This window comes from Centrocercus urophasianus, unplaced genomic scaffold (assembly GCF_019232065.1).
Source record: "Centrocercus urophasianus isolate 14NV4802_14NV808 unplaced genomic scaffold, USGS_Curo_1.0 seq_15, whole genome shotgun sequence".
Lineage (NCBI taxonomy): Eukaryota > Metazoa > Chordata > Aves > Galliformes > Phasianidae > Centrocercus > Centrocercus urophasianus.
Genome location: NW_024884697.1, coordinates 43,519,953 through 43,540,923, shown reverse-complemented (window position 1 = coordinate 43,540,923; position 20,971 = coordinate 43,519,953). Strand labels below are relative to the sequence as shown.

Here is a 20,971-nt window from a genome sequence, read left to right as displayed (position 1 = left end):
TATGGTGTGAATGGCCGATGAAAGGGGCCGGAAGAAGTTGGTGGCCATGCTGAGCACTCCACGGCCCTGTGCCGGGGCCACACATCCCCGCACAACGAGTGCCATTCCCAGCTCGGGACCGAGGGCCCGTCTGACGCTTGGGGAGCGGGGAGAGCAGGCTGTGACGACACGAGGACAGAAACAGAAGAGTGAGGTCCGACACACTTGGGGAAGGCACTCTGAGCGCGGGGGCTCGCGAGCAGAGGGGAGAGCAGAGCTCCCGGAGGCAGCACGCTGCGTGGAGGCACCCTGACCAATAAAGCTGCTTGAGCACGCGCGAGGAAAAAAAGCAGAGCGATGGAGCAACACAGCGAACCGTGTCGTTCTGTCTGTGCGAGCGGCCTCTGCGACCGCTCCCGTCGCGAAGTTCAGCCCCGGCACCGGAGCCGTGAGGGGGCGGAGGGAGAGGGCTGAAGCTTTCGGGGCGGCGGGGCCCGGGGCGGGGATCCCCGCGTGGCGGAGGAGGGGGTGGCCTCCGCGCGGCGCTGACGTCGCCGAGGGGCCGGGGCGAGGAGGCTGCGGCTCGGGGCGGGCAAGATGGCGGCAGCGGCGGGTGACGGGTGCGTGTGGGCGACGCGGGGCGGCACGGGTCGCTTCCCCGCGGCCGGCGAGGGGCGAAGAGCTGGGGAGGCGTAGCGAGCGGGGCGAGGCGGGAGGAGGGTCGGTTGGGAGCGGGGTCCTGGGGCCCTCGCTCAGCCTGAGGAGTGAGGGGCTCGGGGAGGGAGGCGGAGAGCGGCGGTGCGAGCCGCGGGACCGGCTGGGCTCTGTCGGGGCTGGCAGCGGGAGAGCGGCCGGTTCGGGCCGGCGGGGCTCGGAGACGTTCGTTAAACCTGAAGCGTCCCGCGTGCAGCCGCGGGGTACGAAGTGGTGCCCGGGTCCGAGGTACCCGTCGGCCTGTTCTCAGCTGCGGGAAACGCGCCGTTCTTGGCGGGGAGAAACTTTAAACGTAGCCTCATAGCAACGTTCGCTGCCTGTGCCTCCTCACGGGCAGCGTTACCGGGCGAGCGTTCCTTGGCTGGGAGAAAAACACGAGCGATGAAAAGCGAGCCGTGGGGCTGTGCGGCTCCGAAGGAAGGAGGCTGGGGGGTTTCGTGTCAGCGCTGCGCGCTTGCTGCTCGGAAATCGCTCGCAGTGTTTCTTTGCAGATCTTTAGGTCTCAGTGTTAGCCTGAGGGCTGCGGGTTCGCTTCGGTCGGCTTTAAAAACAACAGCAACCAAACAAAAACAAAAACCGGCAGCAATCTGTCTCAAGGAAACCGTGTATCTAGTTTCAAGCAACGCGCGTTACCCAAACTTGCAATCGCTGTTTTTCAGCTGTGCAGCAGGTAGGAGACCTGAGGAAGGGAAAGAGATGAGCCTAAGAGTCAGGTCCAGATAGAGCTCATTGAGAATAAACGTCGCGGTCCGTGTGTGTTTGTTGCTGGTGAAATCTGGGCGCGAGGAGACGCCGTGCCCGTTGGCCGGCAGCTCGCCGCTTTCAGGAGCGCTCAGTCCCTGCTGCACGGGGGGCTGATCTCTGCACCGCTGGGCAATTAATTCCCGGTTTCTTTGTGTGTGTGCAGAGAACTGAGCCCGGGGAGAGAAGAAAGCACGAGGAGCGCTGAATAACTTTCTTTAGGGATTTTTGGCAGTGCAAAGCTTACTTGCTTTTACTTCAGCTGCAGATTTCTACCAGGTGTATCAATCAACATCCAGTTTTGTTTGTTTTTTTTTCCTAATGAGTTTTACACATTATTTGCAACTTCAGTCTTATTTCCCTGATTTGTCTTGCCAGCTCAAATCTGTTCGGTTTTAATCTGAAGGTTATAAACTTTCCCATTTGATGTAGTATTAGTACTTTAGCACTCATGTCCTAAACTCATGCTGTGCTTACGTTCACCCATGTAAGCACTGTACTATCACTCTTGATGCTACATTTCAAATGAAAAATAGTTTTTTGGACATATCATAAGGAGAAAAGATAAGGCACAGCGTTTATAGCATGGCTTAAGAGGTAAGACAGTACACGGTGACTGATGGTGTTGCTGTGTCCAGCAGCCCTAGAGGAAAGCAGTTTGGTTTTCTTGCCTGCTGGAAAGGACTTACGTGTTGTGCAGGAGAGTCTGTTTTGCTTAGCTCTAAAGCACAGAGCTGAATCTCATCTCTTATAATTCTGTCTACCATAATTAATTGCTGCTCATGTGGTACTTAGGAATTTCTCCAATGCTCCTAAGAAGGTTTGACCCACGCGTACAACTCTGAGATGTACATGAATTCTTTGTATTATGTACATCGTTTTTAGAGAAGCTCATCTCTGTTGGGGAAAAGTTGTCAGACTGAGGGAAGACACGGAGTAAAATTAGTGGTCTTATTTACAAAAACAGTATTAAAAACAAATGTAGTATGGACAATTACTTGCAAAAGAATCTCATTAGCAGCCTGTGAATAGACTGCCTTTTAGAAGGAATGAATGCTGTGGACGCCAGCAAGCTGAAAGCATTCAGCAAAGCCCTTATTTTTGTGATCTGCTGGCTGTGGTGCTCGGGGGATCCTGACCTCTGGAGCACCGGGGCTGGAGCTCAGTCTGGGATTCACCACGTGGGTACCCACAGGTCACAGCACCCAAAATCCTTTGGTGCAGCTCGTATGGGTGGGAGGCAGCTCTCAGATAAATTGAATGAGGATGACAGACATGTAAAACTGTGTGCACTTTTCCTGGTTTTAGCTACAGCTGGCTCAGCCTTTCCTGCTTGACAGCAAGAGGAACTCAACTCCTGCAGCTCTGGGTGCCAGTTATCTGTGCATTTGTTGCAGCTTTTGGTAGCTGTGTTGAAACAGCTTAATGGGCATTAGCCACAGGATGATTAGCTGATCGAAGTCATGTTGCTGTTGTTAAATCTTTTAACTACAGTTTTAGTGTAATTACCAGGTGAAAAATGAAGCTACTTTCCTATTCAGTTGCTGTTTCTATACTTGCTTCCCTTCCTCAATGTCACGTCATCAGATGTTAGGATTCCCCTGATCAAGTGCAAGGCTGCAAGGCAGACATCTTTTCTAACTCAATTAATCATTTCTTCTGCATGTCAGGTCCTTTGGATTCTATCCAGAGCAATCTAAATCAGCTGGCTTACTCATCTGTAGAACACAGAGTCCTGGACCTTGATGTACAGCCCAGGCAAGGTCCACATTATGCACACGTTTGTAATGGCAAAGCGTAGTTCTTGGTTGGCATAACCTGCATATTTCATAAGCACTTGTCCTGCCCAAGTGAAGTAACTTTCATCTGGTGGGTACTGTGCTTGCTCAGATTGGTGCTGCGTGTGCTTTAATTTTGCCTTTCCAGTCAGTGACATCGTGGGCACAAATGCTCCAGGTCAGACATAATTGCTTCCTGACACATCATTTGTCTCTAGGCGATCTCTCTCAACTGGGTTGGTTTTGCCATCTCTCTTTAGACTTTATGAAGGCGAAGAAAGAATGAATCACTGTCTCTTTAATTCCTGTTAGTCAGAGCCTGCCTATTTGTTTTAGGTAAATGCACCTTACAGGAGAAAGTAAATACAGCAGGTTTGAACAAATAAATGATACCACATAAACTTATAAAAGGATGTAAGCCAACATTAGTCACGTTTTTAAGTGACTTTTTAAAGACAATAATTAGAAAAATGCCTTTTTAAACAAAGTTTTTAGCGAGTTGAGCTAGATATCTAATGGCATCTCTGTCTAGTGAAGAAAGAAGTCGTCTTTTCCAGATCATCTTCTTCCTTTTTTTTTTTCTTTTTTTTTTTTTTCCCCCTATTGGTGTTAGGGTCACTTGTTAAAATGTACTTATTTGACAATACATTGTTGAAGGATGCATTGATATAAGGTTTGCCTGAGCTGCAGTGATTTAATTAAAGGTGTGGTTTAATTAAAGGTTTGAGTTGTATAAAGTCTCGTTTGTCTACACTAGGTGTACTGTGTAAACATAATACATGTAAGTGAACCTTGCACTCCTGCACCTGTGTGCTTAGAGATAGAATTATAGAAACATTTCAAATGGTTCTATCCAAACTCTCGGGCAGTGTGCTTCAATTAAATTGCTGCTTCTTTGTAGACAGAGTGGGGAAAAAAACAAACAAAACCTGGGCCAGTATGGTTCATTCTTGAGCCAGAAGGTGCTGGGAATCTGAACAGCAGCAATCAGACTAGTCTGGGGGTCAGCCTGCAGATGGTAATGTTCATTTTGACTCTGTGTAACTGAGTGCCATGATGCATTTGGTGGGACTGAGTTGGAAGAAGATCATGATCTTGACTTCAAATGGGAGTTTGATACATTGATATCTATCAAAGTGAATCAGCTGGGTATTTATGAACCTTCTGTGTGGTTTTCTTTTTCTCTTTTTAGTTGCAGATGGAAATGTCACGGGCAGAAGATAGTTTGGACGATGTATTTTGCTAGCGTATCTCTGCAGTTTCAGTTCTAACAATGGATAAGTGTAAGCACATAGGACGCCTGCGACTGGCCCAAGATCACTCCATCCTGAATCCACAGAAATGGCATTGCATGGACTGCAATACTACCGAGTCTGTGTGGGCATGCCTCAGCTGCTCACATGTGGCGTGTGGGAGATACATTGAAGAACATGCACTAAAGCACTTTCAGGAGAACGGTCACCCGGTGGCATTGGAAGTAAATGAGCTGTATGTTTTCTGTTATCTCTGTGATGATTATGTTCTTAATGATAATGCAACTGGTGATATAAAACTGTTGCGAAGTACATTAAGTGCAATCAAGAGTCAAAAGTATGAGTGTACTACTCGTAGTGGGAGGACTTTGCGTTCTATGGGTGCCAGTGATGATTCTTACCTTTCACACGATGGTGCCCAGGCCTTGCTTCGCAATCAGGACCGCATGTTCACAGCATTGTGGCACAGAAGGCGTGCGTTCATGGGCAAAATATTCAGGTCATGGTTCCAGCTGACACCTAGCGGAAAAAAGATTTTGGAAGAAGAAAAGCGTTTGGAAGAAGAGGAGGAAAGGAGGAACAAAGCTAGAAAGAGGAGACAAGAACGAAAGCGCCAGTTGAAGGAAGAGATGGAAAAGATGCCTCCGAGAAAGAGCTGCCGTTTACAAAACCAGATGAGAATGTCCTCACAAACATCTGTCATGCAAAAGACATCACAGAACATGGACTCTGTGTCAGAGTTGAAAGAAACGTATACCTCAGATGAAGTAAGACTGAAAAAAATAGGTGACTCTCCAATTAAACGAAGGCCCACCGTGACTCCCGGGGTAACAGGACTGAGGAACCTGGGAAACACGTGCTATATGAATTCTATCCTGCAGGTATTAAGTCACTTACTTATTTTTCGAGAATGCTTCTTAAAGCTTGATCTCAACCAAACTCAGGAACTGCTGGCAACAGCAGCCAGTGGTAAAACCAGGTCTTCATCCAGGCGCTCGTCAATAACTGCTTCAACATTACAAGTGAATGAGAACCAAGAGAAAGGAAGGGGATCATCTTCTGTGAGACGATCTAATTTATCCTCTGGATTAAGTGGAGGAGCATCAAAAAGTAGAAATATGGAACTCATTCAGCCCAGGGAGCCCAGTTCAAAGCATATTTCTCTTTGTCACGAGCTGCATACTCTGTTTCAAGTGATGTGGTCTGGCAAGTGGGCGCTGGTGTCTCCTTTTGCCATGCTTCATTCTGTCTGGAGACTAATTCCAGCCTTTAGAGGATATGCCCAACAAGATGCTCAGGAATTTCTTTGTGAACTTTTGGATAAAGTGCAGCAGGAACTGGAGACTACGGGGACCAGATACCCAGCTCTCATCCCTGCTGCTCAAAGAAAACTTATAAAACAGGTTTTGAATGTGGTGAACAACATTTTTCACGGACAGCTATTAAGTCAGGTATGATTTTGTTATCTTTTTAAGATATGCAATGATTTGTAGTTACAGATTTATACTGGCCAACGATTGGCACCTTTCAGAGGTAAATACATGTTTAATTATTGAGGAGGGATGGGGAGGATATAGTACAGACAGTTTTAGAAGTAAGGTCATTTGGCTACTCCCAAAAATAGAAGAGTCACCTGATGAACATAAAAGTTATAAATTTGGTATTGTAAAACACATTCTTGAAGTTACTGATAAGCATGTGGCTTTGCTTCTGAACATCAACTGATGCAGTAATAAAGAATTTACAAGTTAAAACCCAGGCTGGATGTGGCTCTGGGCAGCCTGGTCTGGTGGTTGCTGACACCCTGCACATAGCAGAGGTGTTGAAACTAGGTGATCATTGTGGTTCTTTTCAACCCAGGCCATTCTGTGATTAAAGTACCTAGTCGGCTATAGTTGTGCACCAGGATACTAATCCTTCCTTTCCATTACAACAGAAAGATACAGAAAGCTCTTTAGACGCAGGAACCAAATTTGTGGGGTGAAGGCAATTGTGGTTTTCCTTTTTTCTGTCAAACTGCCTTTTTTTCCCCCCTAATTGTTCTTGTTTTCTTTTTGGCTTCCTGTTAAGTACATCAATGTGCCCACTTACTATTATGCATACCCCAGCTGTTTGTGTATGCAAATATTTGTGAATTAACAAATAAATGCTGATTTCTGTTGAGAGCATCATAAAACTAACTGCACTACGAGAGGAACAGAGGCTGAGATGAGATAGTCTAGGTGTTCTGGAAGTGGTCTGTGGTACAAATGCAGACACGGCTGAGGTAGTGCAGAAACATTTGTTGGATACGTTGTGTGAACGAATAGAGGTTTGGGACAGTTAACAAAATTGTGGGTATTGCCTCTACTTTGATAACTGGAGTGCTTGTTTAGTATTTGTGTATGTAAAGCTAAATGCTTTTTAGCTGAGGTAGGATTGTTTTCTGCTGTGATCAGTAAACTTTATAAGCCAGCAGGACTCTTAAAATTAGAGTTGTATTGCAGAATATATTGACTTTTAGTTCGTTGTAGGGTTTAACTGTTAGAAACTGGTACACCTGCTAATAAAAATAGATTATCCATTACTTTCTGCTTAGCCCAGTGTAAGAGCACTTCTATTGGCATGCTTACTTTTTCCTTGCGGTGGTTATCTCTCCTATAAGGGTTGGACTGATATAAGTGTCTAATGCATCAAATTGTTGAATCTGTTTGAAAATCACATTCCTCTCCAACAGCAAATTTGATAGAAAAACAAAGTAATTGCTTAGGCAGGCTGTCAAGGTGTGCTTTGCGTTCTAATAGGAATCATTTTCTGGAAGACTTGCTGAGGTTCTGAAGACACTTTCAGTAGTATTGCTTCTTTCACATGTTTTTTAGCTTTATCCAAAAAGGCTTGTGACTAGAAACCCTCCCACGTTCCTGTAACTAAGGAGGGGACTAATGAGAATTCACTCAAGTGTCATCGAGTGAGCCTGAAAGGGAACTAAAGAGATTCAAGCTATGCAATGACCACAACACACATTTCTTTTTCTCCAGATGGCCAATATCTGTGTGCAAAATTCAGCTCTGATGAACTTCAAAGTGCCTAGAATGAGCAGAACAAGAAAAAGTGTGCTGCAGTAATTTCTCCCTGGCTCCTGAGGCAGTTTTCACAGATAGTGCCCAGCACCTGACCTCCCAATAAGCCCCTTGTGTTCTTTCACTCCTTTCTTCAATTTACTTTTCACTGGCATTTTGAACATGCAGCAGTTCCACGTCTTTGACGATGTTAATACTTTAGAAGTAAGGAATGTAGTCTTTTTCCTTAAGTGCTCAGTGTTTTCTGTCTATAAGCTGTAGCACTTGTACAGCTTTCCTCTAGAAAGTAGCTGGAGCCATAGCATGCTATGTTTGTTCAAAAAATTAGGTGGCTCTTTAATCAAGAGTATTTTGTAAACCACGTCTTAGTTCAGTGAGTAAGGAGAGATGAGAAGCTGTGCAGCAGCTGCCTTCCATTTCAGCATCACGAAAAAGTTATTATCCATTAGTACTGAAAGTATTAGTCAAAGGTATTTGATTCTATGAGACACTCAAGTGCAGCAAAGCCAGTCTACTTGACCTTTAAACCTCAGGAACTGTTTTTGATACAGTACACAGAGGATCGCTTACAATGCAGATAAGCTGTATGTTTACTCTGGTTTTGCATTACTTTCACGTGTGCAATAAAACGTTGTCCCTCTCGTAGCCATTCTGTTTTAAGTTGAAGGGAAACCAATGTCTGGAATTTGCCTTCAGAAACAGCTGCCTGATTCACCTCTGTAACTATTCAGAATATAAGAAGGGAACAGAGTGTATAATAATCTTACTCAGGTTTCTTTTTGATAACCAGAAACAGCTTTAGGCGCTGTCAAAACAATAACACCTTTTAGATGAGTTTGTTTCGTTCTGTTCTCAGTCAACTGATTCACAGTAAGTCTTTCCCAGCTACTGCTTGAAACCTCGTACTTGCTTTTGGAATACAAATCTAAGTAACAAGTAACTCCAAAAATAGCGTGAGTTTAGGCAGTTAAATTGCCTCTTGGCTTTTTTATCAGCTTTTTTGACTCTGAGATCCTCTGAGGGCTAGAGATTTTTACTCTGCAGTATTGATTGTGAAACTTTCCCTTGGAAACTGTGAGTATTTAAAACACAGCTGGAAAATCCTCTCCTTTCTTTTTTACGTGCTAGTCTCTCTCCAGTGATTTCCTGAAGAGTGTTGTGCTGTAATATTTCTTGGGCAAACAAATAAACCTTGAATACAAATGCTTTCAGACACAGATCTGCTGAAGCAGTGGCCCCATCCCTCTCAGCCTCATTGGGACAGCAAAGAGATGCCAGCATCCCCATTAAAAACCTAGTTATTTTCAATCCCGTTCTTATACTCTTGTGGAAGCAGGGAGACCCATTCTCTCCTATCCTTGATCCTTCAATGGGAAAAGCAAAGGAAAATGCACTGGGAAGTTTTGTGCCAACGGTAAGCTGATGTGAACTGACCCACAGGCCCTTCGAGGACACTTCAAGTAGGTTAGCCGCTGTCCCTGAGGTTCTTTTGGTTTAGCTTTTTGAATGGTCCCAGCTAATTAGCACGGTATGCAACAATTTCTAAACTATCTTTATTTCAGGGCTTGCTTGTTGTTCCCCCCCCCCCCCCCCGGCGGTAAGCGGGGAGTTGTGGGCAGGTATATTTTTAGAAATCCGTGATTTGTAATAGCAGATTTTTGCTTTCCAAGCAAGTGTGTATTTTCAGCACCGCGTTTGGAAAATTGAGTCCCCACACGTCTACAGAAATGATGTTAGCAGAAACTGGTGTGTGTCGAGCGGCAAGCTCGCATCTAGCGCTAGGAAATGCCTGAGACAGAATGTGGGCAGCGTGCCTCCCCCAGCTGAGTGCTCAGAGAAATGAATATGCAGGAGACCCGGGGAGTGATTCGGTTCTAACAGATGTAAATGAAGTTTGAGCTTTTAAAAGGCGGCACCTCTTTATGCACTTCTTACTCCATTTACATGCTTAACTGGTGTGCTTCGGGACAGATTGGCTGAGAATAGGGGAAATGAGCAATCTTTGAGTTGTTTGAAGCCGTTCAGCTTTGGGTGCTGTGCTCTGAGTGTAAATGTGTGGTTGGGGGGGGGGGCGCGGAATGCGGCGGTGACAGCTGTGCTGTGCTGGGTATGAAGTATGGGTATAAACTACTAAAAGCTGTGAGAATTCCAGGTAGATGACAGGAGTGTTTAAACTTACATCAACCCGCAACCTGTATGCTGGTTTCTGAGTTCTGATACCTAGAGTGTGCCGGTTTTTATACTTATATGTAGAGCTGCTGTGCTTTTCAGCATTGCCTGAACCACAAAATGGTTGTCCAGTTGCACCCAGGTGGGAGCATTTTCACTTGATCTGTAAGAGGCCATTGAATCACAGACCGTGGTTTGCTGTGTTTGCTTGCATTGTTGTGTTAGATAGGGATCGTTTTGGTGATGGTGAACACTCGTCACTACAAATTCCAGTTGTGTTTGTAACTGAAGAAATACAGTACACGCTGTTATGTTGGAATGCCAAATTGTAGCAGCATCCTAGAAATTAAATCCCCAATTACTTCACTGTGGAAAAAATCAACTGCTATTTTTAAATAGATTTTAAATAGATAGCTGCTTATGGAGTGAAAACTTTCGTAGTAGTGAAAGCATAAAAACGGCTGGCCAACTTACTGTTCTTAGAACAGGGATGGGAGCAGTCATCTTTCTTCCATGCAAGTGTAGGGAACAGGCAAAACAGAGCTGATGCTGGAGCTGCCTTCTTCTGCAGCAATATGTTAACTATTTTCTTTGGTTGCATTTAGGCTGAATGCCATCTGGGGCAGTGGCTGTCCATCAAATTATTGCGGGCTCAGTGATGCTTGTCTGAGCGGCCTCCGTTCTTAGCTCGAGTCAAGCAATCTGACCCAGCTCCTTTCAGTCTGGCCTTTGGCCCACGATTGAATGCTGAGCTTTAACCAAACAATTGTATATAGCACTCGTATTTCAAGGCATGAGAGCATGGCCAGGCAGAGCACAAAGTAGGGATTTCAGCTAGCTTAAAAACAGTAGTTCACTTTTTTAGCTCTAATGTAAACTTCTCCTGCAGATTTCTTATAATGACAACTTTAAGACTGCCTAAAATAGCAACTGCAGAACATAAGAGGGAGAGGTGAAATTAAACTTTGATTTTCAAAAACATAGCTGTAAAATACACATATCACTAATCAGATTGCTCAGCCAGATTCACTCCCTTGTTTCTGTCGTGCACGGTCATACCAAAAAGAAAGGGTTGAAGAGACAGAAATCAGGGCTGAGCTATGTGGGTACCAGAGGAGCACGAGCGATCCCTCTTAGGAAAGATGGGAGCAGCGTGGTGAGCCCCAGCACAGATGGGTTCTAGCTGAGGGAGAGATCCTCCTGCTTCTCACTGACCCAACTGGGGAACTCGAGCCTAGCACAGGGAAATAGGTTTGATATTTGTTCCTGCCCCTATTTACATCTCATTTAGCACTCTGTGGGCGCGCACAGGAGCAGCTATTGCACAATGGCGGTAGGGTTGGGTGCATATTTATTCAGATAGCCAGGGTACTTGGCTGCTGTGAATTTGCCAATAGCCCTGATAATTCTTTTAACAGGTTTCCTCCACTCGCCTTTGGTGCAGCTGTGCATCACTACATGGGTCTGCTCTTTTTTCTCTGAGGGACACAAGTTGGAAGCTGAGCCAATTACGCGTTTGTTTTCCTTTGGGATAGCATTTATTAACTAGTTGAGAAAGAGGATCTTAAAATGAGCTAGGTTATTAACATGGCAAGCTGGATTTAAAACCTCAGGACTTGTTAAAATTACCTCTTCTGTGTTGGTGTGTGTGTACTTCATCCTAAGCCCATTAATCTTCAGTGCGCATTCAAGTTCAGCAAATTCTCGCTTAAGTAACTCATCCATTCAATAAACTTTTGGCCCACTAAAATCACCCATTTGTACAGCAGAAATCTATTAGTCATCCTGTGTTTATGCTGGAGTTAGCTTGAACTGTGGCCAAGCGGATCATTTCGTCTCCAAGTCTAGATTCCAGCTCAGAATTACTAATAGTTTGTGGCTTTGAAACGTTGCCAGATGTTCACGCTTAAAAACGAGGCTCCTGTCAGCGTAAATTAAAACAAAAGAGTCTCTTTTCTGCTGTGTAAATCAGAAGTTTTGTTTTCTAAGAACAAGGCAGAGGCGTTTTCTTCTTAGAATGTAAAGCAATGAACTGCTGTCCTGACTGCTGCTAAACACGTGTGCCTGTACTCAAACATCCGCGTGTGTTAGGCAGCTAATGCATGAATTGGGTATAAGCTGTTGTGGCTGCTAAATGCATTAAATAATTACTCAAAAGAGCACACAGAAGGAAGGTGCCATAAGTGGACAGATCTCCCTTTATGTAAATCGTCCAAAAGTAACAAAGCAGGGTAAATAATTAAGTAACAGCAAACATTCACAGGAAAATTAAAGGGCTCCCAAATGGAACAGTACATTTTCACTCTCGCATGGCTTATTATCTCACTGAAGGGAGCTACTCTGAATGTATGTCAGACAGCAACACCAAGGCTTGCCTGTTTGACAGCGATGCTTGGATCCATTGTGGACCTCCATTCCTTTATTACTGTGTCTTTACATTAGTTGTTCCAAGCAACTTGTGCTGTTCCCTTAAAAAGGAAGTACGCTTACAGAGATCTTACGTGGCAATTATTTAGCCCTGTGGTTGAAAACTTACATATTCCACTTACTACAAAACAAATATCTTTTTTTTCTCATCACACCCAGCTGTTATTCTCTGCTGGTAGGTAGGAGTTACCTCAAAAGTAAGTCTAACTTGAAAATTTTGAGTTCCAGTAATCTTTTCCATGGTAAAGTTTAGTTACTGGGGGGCACGTGGGAGCATGTTGGATGGTTATGGAAGTTTTGTCACAGCTGTCTGAGCTCAGTTAAAAGCCAGCTTCGCGTGGAGTTTTTCAGAAGGCGTATTTGCTAGAGCACTGAGGTTTGAGCTGCTTGGGCTAGTGGTCAACAGCAACTTGTAAGCCGAGAAATAAATACGTTCTTCCCAGTAAAAAACTCAAATTTAGGATTGTATCCTACTTATACTGTTGCATGGAACAATGGGGAGCATCTTTAGTCTCACATAAACTTCATGTTTTCATTCTTTATAGCCTTTATGAACTATTCTAATTATGGTCTAAATGGAGTTTCACTACTGTGTAAGTTCAGCTACTCAGAAGAATGATTCACCCACATGGATCTTAAGAGGATGGAGATCACTAGGAGGAAGAATGAAATGCTGTGGCACTCTTCTGTTAGTAGCTTGACCTGGCCTTTGTTCAAGCTTAGAAGAGCTACTGCTTTTAACTTACTTCCCTAAATATTGAATGTTATCCTGGGCTAATTGCCTCCAGCTGTCTTATCTGGACTTTAGAGTTTGATTTGCTTTTCTTCTTGACATTTTATTTACCTTGTCTTAGTGCTTGTCCCTTCCCCAGTGTGTTGATGCATCCACTTACTGAAAGAAGAAATGCATTATTTTTCCTTGTTGAGTTTTCTTTGAAGGAGCGACCTGGAGTATTTATTTTCAGAGAGAAGACTCCAGCAGTTCCACTGTCTGCTTTCTCCTGAAAAGTGCCATACAAATCATTTTGACGCTTACTTTGTTTCTCAGCAAAACATAGAAGCACTTAGCCATTTGTGGTAGCAATATTGGACATGCTGCTTCAGAGAAAAGAGATGAGCTGTGGCATTACTCTTCTTAAATGACTACACCTTCTGTTTTGGTTCCATTGGTTATCCTTAGGAAAATAATAGGTGTATATTTGGGGCTATGTTGTTATGGAATGCTTTTAGCAACATAAACTTTTGAGCGTAACCAATTTGTGAAATACTGTTCTACAGGTTACGTGCCTTGCCTGTGACAATAAATCAAACACCATAGAACCTTTCTGGGACCTGTCACTGGAGTTCCCCGAGAGGTATCACTGCAATGGCAAGGAGATGGCATCGCAGTATCCCTGTCCGCTGACAGAAATGCTGGCCAAGTTTACAGAAACTGAAGCTTTGGAAGGAAAGATATATGCGTGTGATCAGTGCAACAGTGAGTAAAGGCAGTATGTACTCATACATATGTTCTCTGTGTAAAATATGAAACAGACTGACAGCAAAAGCGTAGTAAAATGCTATGAGTCTTAAAAATATGTTGCATTAAAAGCAAGGTTCTTCTCCTTATGTCCTGCTGTTTTGTCACTGTGGCAGCTATTATTTCTTAGAAGGGGAACTGTTCAAAGAATGTTTTAAAGTGTGATGCTCTTCTTAAATGAAGTCTGATCACACACTCTTGGGGATGCTGCTATTCCCAGCTGAAGAACCTACCATCTTTTTAAAATGAAGTGCATGACCTAAGTGACTGCAAGTATTTTACACTTAAATCATGAAGTAAGCCTTGCAGAATGGATCTCATATGTATCCTTTTTAAGGAGATGCATTCTGTAGCTATTGAAATTCACACAAATACGGTGGATGAATACAAGGCTATTAGCGAGATCTGTGTTATGTAACTGTGTGTTTGGCCTCAGCAAAACGCAGGAAGTTTTCTTCTAAACCAGTTATACTCACAGAAGCTCAGAAGCAGCTTATGGTGTGTCGACTACCTCAGGTTCTCCGATTACACCTGAAGAGGTTTAGGTAAGTACAACCACAACAAACAGCATTGCAGATTGACTCACGTTGTCCTCTTCCGTTGTTTGAGATCAATGTTCCTCAACATCAGTTTAATCTCAGTTAATGGTATGGTGAGAAATGGAGGAATAGTAACAGAAACTTATTTTCCTTTCTCAATTTAAACATCAGTAAGCTATAATATAAGTAGAGAACTGACTCTTTGTTTTACAACTACTTGCTACTTTAATATCAAAATTATTTTATCCTTCTTTTCAGTCCTTCTTTTCTACTAATCCTGCTGTGAACTCTGTTGGTAAAAATTGATTGTGTTATCCTCAAGTAAAGTGAACATTCATTCACCAGTGTACAAGCTGAGATTGTATTCAATTAGAAGTCTCACATAACCTTCATATAACCAAATACATTGATTCATTTGCTTGAGAGTAAGGAAGGGAAGGCTGCATCGCTGAGAACTCATAGCCCAGGCATTGGTGCAGAACTGGTCCAGAATAGGAAGGAAACTGAAAAGGGCATTTAGTATGTGGAAATACAATTACAGTGAGATCTTAAGATGGATCTTTCAGAAGATGAAGATAGTGGGTACTGTAGGCACACTCCAAAAGGCCTTGAACTAGGTGTTTGGGATCCCTGCCTGTGGCAGGGGGGCCACTGGAACTAGATGAGCTTTAAGGTCTTTTTGACTCAAGCCATTCCATGATTCTGTGGGGGAATGATTTCTGGGGGAAAATAGCAAATTCACATTTATTTTGTGTGCAAAGACAACAACAAAGCTAGCTGTTTGTTTTCAGAACACAGCATTCAGAGCTGTTTGTTCTAAAAAGCCTAAGTTTTCATGTGACTTAACTTTCTAGGTGGTCAGGACGCAATCATCGCGAAAAGATCGGCGTGCATGTTAATTTTGATCAAATACTGAACATGGAGCCTTACTGCTGCAGAGAATCCCTCAAGTCTCTCCTACCCGACTGCTTTATCTACGACTTGTCTGCTGTAGTAATGCATCACGGGAAAGGATTTGGCTCAGGGCACTACACTGCCTACTGCTACAATTCAGAAGGAGGTAGGAACCAGCTGTGAAATACAAGTGTGGGAGAAAAGGGTGTTCATAATTCTAAACTGCTTGACTTGCTATCTTTCCTCAAATGCAAAAGGGTGTCACTTCTAGCTGAGCTGCCTGCAATGAGAATTGCAGTTTGTAGGCCAAAACAGTGCAATTTCTCTATTGACAAGTTAAGCTTATTCTGTCTCTAAACTCTCTTGTAAATTTGAGGAAGTTAAGCTGGGCTTTTAAACTGGAGAGACAGATACAGTAGCTCAATTGAAATAGCATACTATTTCAAAGCAACTCTTGTTAGATGAGATTAAGTAGACCGAGTCTACTTCAAACCAGTGACCAGTGTCCTGATGGGTATTTTTGTTTTCTTTGTTTGCTGTATTTCTTCATTTCAGGATTTTGGGTACACTGCAATGATTCAAAACTCAACATGTGCACTATGGAAGAAGTATGCAAGGCTCAAGCCTACATTTTGTTTTACAGCCAACGACTTTCTCAGGCAAATGGACTTGGTAAAGTATGTCCTAGCACATCTGAAAGTCAGCAGCACACAGAGTTAGCTGACTGTTCTGTGGACAGCAGTAGCAGCTAATCCAAAGGCAATTAACTGTGTGTATGGTGAAGTTTGAATTGTCGTAACTATATATTTTTAAATGAAATGCAAGTACAGTGTTGTACTTTCTGACTTTGAATCTGTTGTACAATGTTTATATACTTTTGTATTAGGTAAAGTGCTCTTTACGACTGTTAGTGAAAGTTTTTATCGACAGTAAGTAACTTTCTAAGTACTTAGAATTTCAATACAGTTATTTTTTTAAGAAAAAGATTGCCATTTGCATTTAACTCTTACCTCAGGCTGTTTTTTAAGCTGTTTTTGTATTTTGATAATCGTTTTGGTTTAGAATAATGACTTTCAATGGAAAACTGATGTTTCTGTGGTTAATTTTCTATATATGCCTGTGTACATTTTATAGTATAGTTCTAATGATACCATGACTCTTACTTTCTGCAGGAATTGCTACTAGGTCTTAGAATATTAACATTCACCAGCAAGAAATGAATAGTAACCGAACTTTTAATAAGAAACTTTTTGTATTCCTGACTAAAGTGAAATTTGCTTGAACTCTTCTCCCCACACCTTCAAGAGAGCTACGCTAAATGTTATAGAATCACAGAATGGCTTGGGGGGGGGGGAAAGGACAGTAATGCTTCTCTAGTTCTAACCCTCTGCCAGGGGCAAGGCTGCCACCTACCAGCTCAGGCTGCTCAGGATCCCAATCCAATCTGGTCTTGAATGCCTCCAGGGATGGGATGTCCACAGCACCTCTGGGTGATTTGTTCCAGTGCCCCATCACCCTCTTCAATGGAAATTTCCCCCCTGACTACCACCCTAAATGACTCCTCCTCTTTCTTTTAGTTGAAAGCCATTTTCCCTCATGCTATCACACTGTCTAAAAGGTTGGTCCCCCTCTCCTGCTTGTAAGCAGCCTTTCACCACTCAAAGGCCACAATGAGGTCTCCACAGAGCCTTCTGTTCTCTGGGCTGAACAAGCACAGCTCCCTCAGCCCTTCTTCGTAGCGGAGGTGTTCCAACAGTTCCCTATGCTCCTTGTGCTGGGGGCCCCAGGCCTGGATGCAGTACTCCAGATGAGGTTTCATGAGGGCAGAGTAGAGGGGGAAAGTCCTCTCCCTCTCTCTGCTGGCCACTCCTCTTTTGAGGCAGCCCAGGATACCACTGGCCTTCTGGGCTGTGAGAGCACATTGCTGGCTCACGTTAAGTCAAATAGACACACAGGCCATCTACCCCCAAGTCCTTCTCCTCAGGGCTGCTTTCAAGGAGTTCTTGTCCCCGTGCGTACTCATTGGGATTGCCCCTGCCCAAGTGCTACACTTGCTGAACATGATTTGGGCCCACTTCTCAAGGTACATCGATAAAGAGTTTCTTAACTTCTTAAAGTCTGAAATTAAGGAAATAAAGCACATACTTATTTTCATATAATATTTAAAGCACAAGAATGTATGTATGTTTACTAAGACTTCCATGTTTCAGCCTTAATGCATCTGATGATTTAAAATTCAACGGCCAAATCCCAAGTACTGATTTTGAAAACTGAGGCCTTTTTATTCCAGTAACATAAGAAGCTTTCTTATCAACAACCACCAAAAAAACCACACACACAGTCATTGTTATGAGGATGTCAGCATCTCCTGTCTGACATGGGACAAGCTTACTTTATTTAAATTGTAGCATTTTCCATTTCAGTAATCACTAACACGAGCCTTTGAAAAGAAGCTGTAAAATGTGTCTGAAAGCATTTTGCATCTGACTGGTTTCCTCAGCTACAACTGCTGTACCTTCTGCATGGTCCTACCACTAGCATTAACAGAACTGTGCACGGAGGAGAATCATCAGGCCAGAATTGTCAAGTCTTTCTCCAGCTGCAGCAGTTAATGCCAAGTAAATGTTAGTTGTGAAGTTATTTTTGCATAATTCCTATGCAAATTGTTACCTCATCTTCTGCAAAGTTTATACCTCAATAAAATGCCTTGATATGGACAGAAAACTATATGTGTACTGATAGTAGTTCTTTCCTACATTATTTAAAAAACAAAACACAGCTTTGTCTAACTGTGGTTAAGGCATTATGTACAGGACTGCTTTGGCCATCTGTCACTGACAGAATGCTGGTTTTGTTCATACTTTCAAGGTGAATTTTTTACTGCCATCATTATTTAAGTTTCCAAAGGATGCCACGTTATAGCAAGTACCTGATGGCCACTCTATGGCCGGCTGTGTCCAGCTCCAGCAGCACTGCACTGTCCCCATCCATACTACAGAAAGGGGCTGGGGGGGTGAGAGGAAGTACCTGGGCAGCTCTGGCACTGGCTCCATACTGCAACCAGTCACTGTCCTGTTAGCTGCTCAGTTTTTTGTCTAGGCTCTGATGCAACAGAGGTTTTTGCTGTTGGGCAAGACCAAGTTCACTTGACTTCTGCAAACTGCAGTCACAAGCTTCCAGCCCCCGGGGAGAGGGGATGGGCTTTAACCATGTACAACTGGTGGAAACTGCTATAAACTGGCAGTGTGTGCACACACTGCATCAGGAGTGATGTTCAGGCAGCCAAACATAAGAAAAAGCAGCTTGGTGATTTTATGATCAGAAAACTACTACAGTTACTGCAGTGCAAGTCTCTGATGTACAGTGGCTTCATCAAGAGACCATCTAGTGTGGTCCGGTTATCAGACAGTAGGTCCAGCTTTGTAATTGCAGCCAGCAATAGGAAAAGGCAGCCTGAGCATCGTGAAAGCAGTAGAGGAATACATCTGGTATGTGGCACAAGGAGAAAGGAGTTTACTTTCACCTCCTACTCACGTACATACAGCTTGCTCAGTAGACAGGAAGCATCCAGACAAACTCGAAGTGAATGGAAACAAACTATCCAGGACAGTTTTTGGATTAGTTACACAGTCATCAGCTTCCCCATGGGAACAGCAAACAGCCTGCAGGTACCAACACCAAGAAGTGACGTGAACTGGTCACAGTTCAAAGTGATTCTGCCAGCCTGAATCTTCCTGCTACATTACATAAAAGACAAATCACTGAGCACAGCTGGAGACCAGAGGAAGTCTGGCATTAGTGGGCAAGTGGCTGAGAACTGAAGTGTGTTTGGATTCCCCCTTTTAAGCAGTATCCAAGCTCAAAAATGGTGAGCTGCAAACACTGTACCCTACCAGGACCCAGTTACAGAGTCAGAAAGGACATCAATAACTGGGTCCTGTTAGCACAAATAAACAGTATCAGCTCCCATATCCTGCGACCCTGTTCATTTGAAATGACTGTTCGTTTGAAAGTCAGGAGCCCACAAACTGCTCACAGCACTTCCAGTTCACTGCTGGAATGCCAGTACTCCCAAATGGCAACAACAGAGATGCACGTGTCAGGATTCAGTTTCATCCATTTCCACAGATTATGCTGAGTTTTAACAATAAACCAAGAAAAAAAATAAACCCAGGCATTTAAGTCTCCTATGCAGGCAGCACATGACTCCGTTCCCTTCTCTAAGCATCTGTTCACATACTGAGGGCTTAAAGAAGCGCAGCTTTTCTTCCTTTGCCTTTTGGTAAATGGTATTTTTAAATATGAGCTCTGTAAATAAATAAAGGCTGTCACTACAAAGGAGCAGCTCCCCCTGCTTCCTGAACAGACTCAACTTAAGACACCGTTCTGTTAAACGACACTGAGCTGTTAAAGCAGCTGTCATTTTTGTTAGCAGTAAGAATGGAAAAAATGGATATGCCAGTCATTAGGTGAATATACAGTGCTGGAAGATGCACTGCGACCTAGGCCTGACCTATAGGGTTTAATACAACTTTACCTTTGAGATTCCCCAGCTGTTCAGCACATCAAGGAGATACCAAATATTCCAGCTTAGTATGAGAAATCTTCCAGCAGTTAGAAAAAACAACAAAACAATACATTTTCATTATCCCCACAACTTGTCCAATCTAACATACTGTAAGGGGAATGGGAATCACACAAAAGCAATTTCATACCGAGCAAAAAGGTAAAGAATACAAGGAGGTAGAAAATAATACTCACAGCTTGACTTCAGTCTGAAGCTGCATACTGCAGGTAACAGCAAGAGTCCACAGAAATCATCTGACATATTCCAATACAGAGAAAAGCCAAAACTGAAGATTGGCACACTCAAAACTAAATCATATCATGTATCTCTACTTCTGTTGTCATATTCTGTCCTGGAAAATGGTGATGACAGATCACCCTGTATCTCAGCACTGACGCCACTACTTACTGTGGCCCTGGGCACCCATTAGATGCCCATCAAGTGACACTCACTCCCCTCCTTCAGCAAGACACAGAAAGAAAATATCAAGAGACAACTTGCAGGTTGAGATAAGGACCGAGAGCTCATTCTTGAGTTACAGTCACAGGCAAACTCAGTTTCAGGGAGATGAAAACTTGAAGCAAACTGAAACACTTCCCCCCTAGGCTCAACTTCAATCTCCATTCTGTTGCCTCCTCCCTCGAGTAGCACAGGGGCACAGAGATTAGAGCTTCTGTCAGCTCCTTACCTCTGCCACTCCTTCCCGATGCTCTTCTGATCCAGTGCAGGGTGCCTCCCATGACATGCTGTCCTTCACAGCTGCTCCTACACTGGCCTCCCACAGGCTGTAGTTCTCAAGCACTGCTGCAGCATGGGTTCCCCAGAGGCCATAGTTGCTACCAGACAGCCTGCTGCTGCAGAGCTCCACAGGCTGCAGCTTCCTTCAGGTCACATCCACCTGTTCCAGCTTGGGCTCCTCCTCCTCAGGCTGCAGGTACAGATTCGTTGTTCCTCTGCTGTCCTCTATGTGCTACATGTGGGCAGTCTGCATCATCATGGTCCTCAGCTACAGATTCCCTGCTCTGGCAGCTGGAGAACCTCTCCTCCTTCGCCGACCCTGGCGTCCATGAGGGTTTCTCCCACATTTTCTCACTCTCACAACTGCTACACAGCACTTCAGCCTTTTAATTGTTATCCTGGATGTACAACCAACATCTCTCATCAAGCTCAGCTTTACTCAGCACTGGGTCCTTGATCCACTGCTGCAGTGAGATCTCTTGTCAGCAAGGCTACCCCTTCAGCCCCCACTGCTACCAGAGCTTTGCCACCACAACAATAAAATGCAGGGTTTCATACTAAGGCAGGTCCAGTTTCAAGACAAGAAATGGCAAG

General features: G+C 43.9%; 1 protein-coding gene across 2 annotated transcripts; it reads left to right on the top strand.

Moving 5' to 3' along the window:
• The first annotated feature begins 534 nt into the window (after positions 1 to 534).
• On the top strand, positions 535 to 16,355 carry USP44 (ubiquitin specific peptidase 44). Of its 2 annotated transcripts, none has more exons than XM_042815406.1 (6): positions 535 to 599; positions 4,405 to 5,916; positions 13,399 to 13,597; positions 14,076 to 14,184; positions 15,033 to 15,238; positions 15,628 to 16,355. In XM_042815406.1, exons 2-6 carry the CDS (start codon positions 4,486 to 4,488, stop codon positions 15,822 to 15,824), a joined length of 2,142 nt encoding a protein of 713 aa, XP_042671340.1. In that variant the 5' UTR covers positions 535 to 599; positions 4,405 to 4,485; the 3' UTR covers positions 15,825 to 16,355. The 2 variants fall into 2 exon arrangements, with proteins under 2 accessions (XP_042671340.1, XP_042671341.1); XM_042815407.1 differs by lacking the exon at positions 535 to 599 and adding an exon at positions 930 to 1,363.
• The last annotated feature ends 4,616 nt before the right edge of the window (positions 16,356 to 20,971 follow it).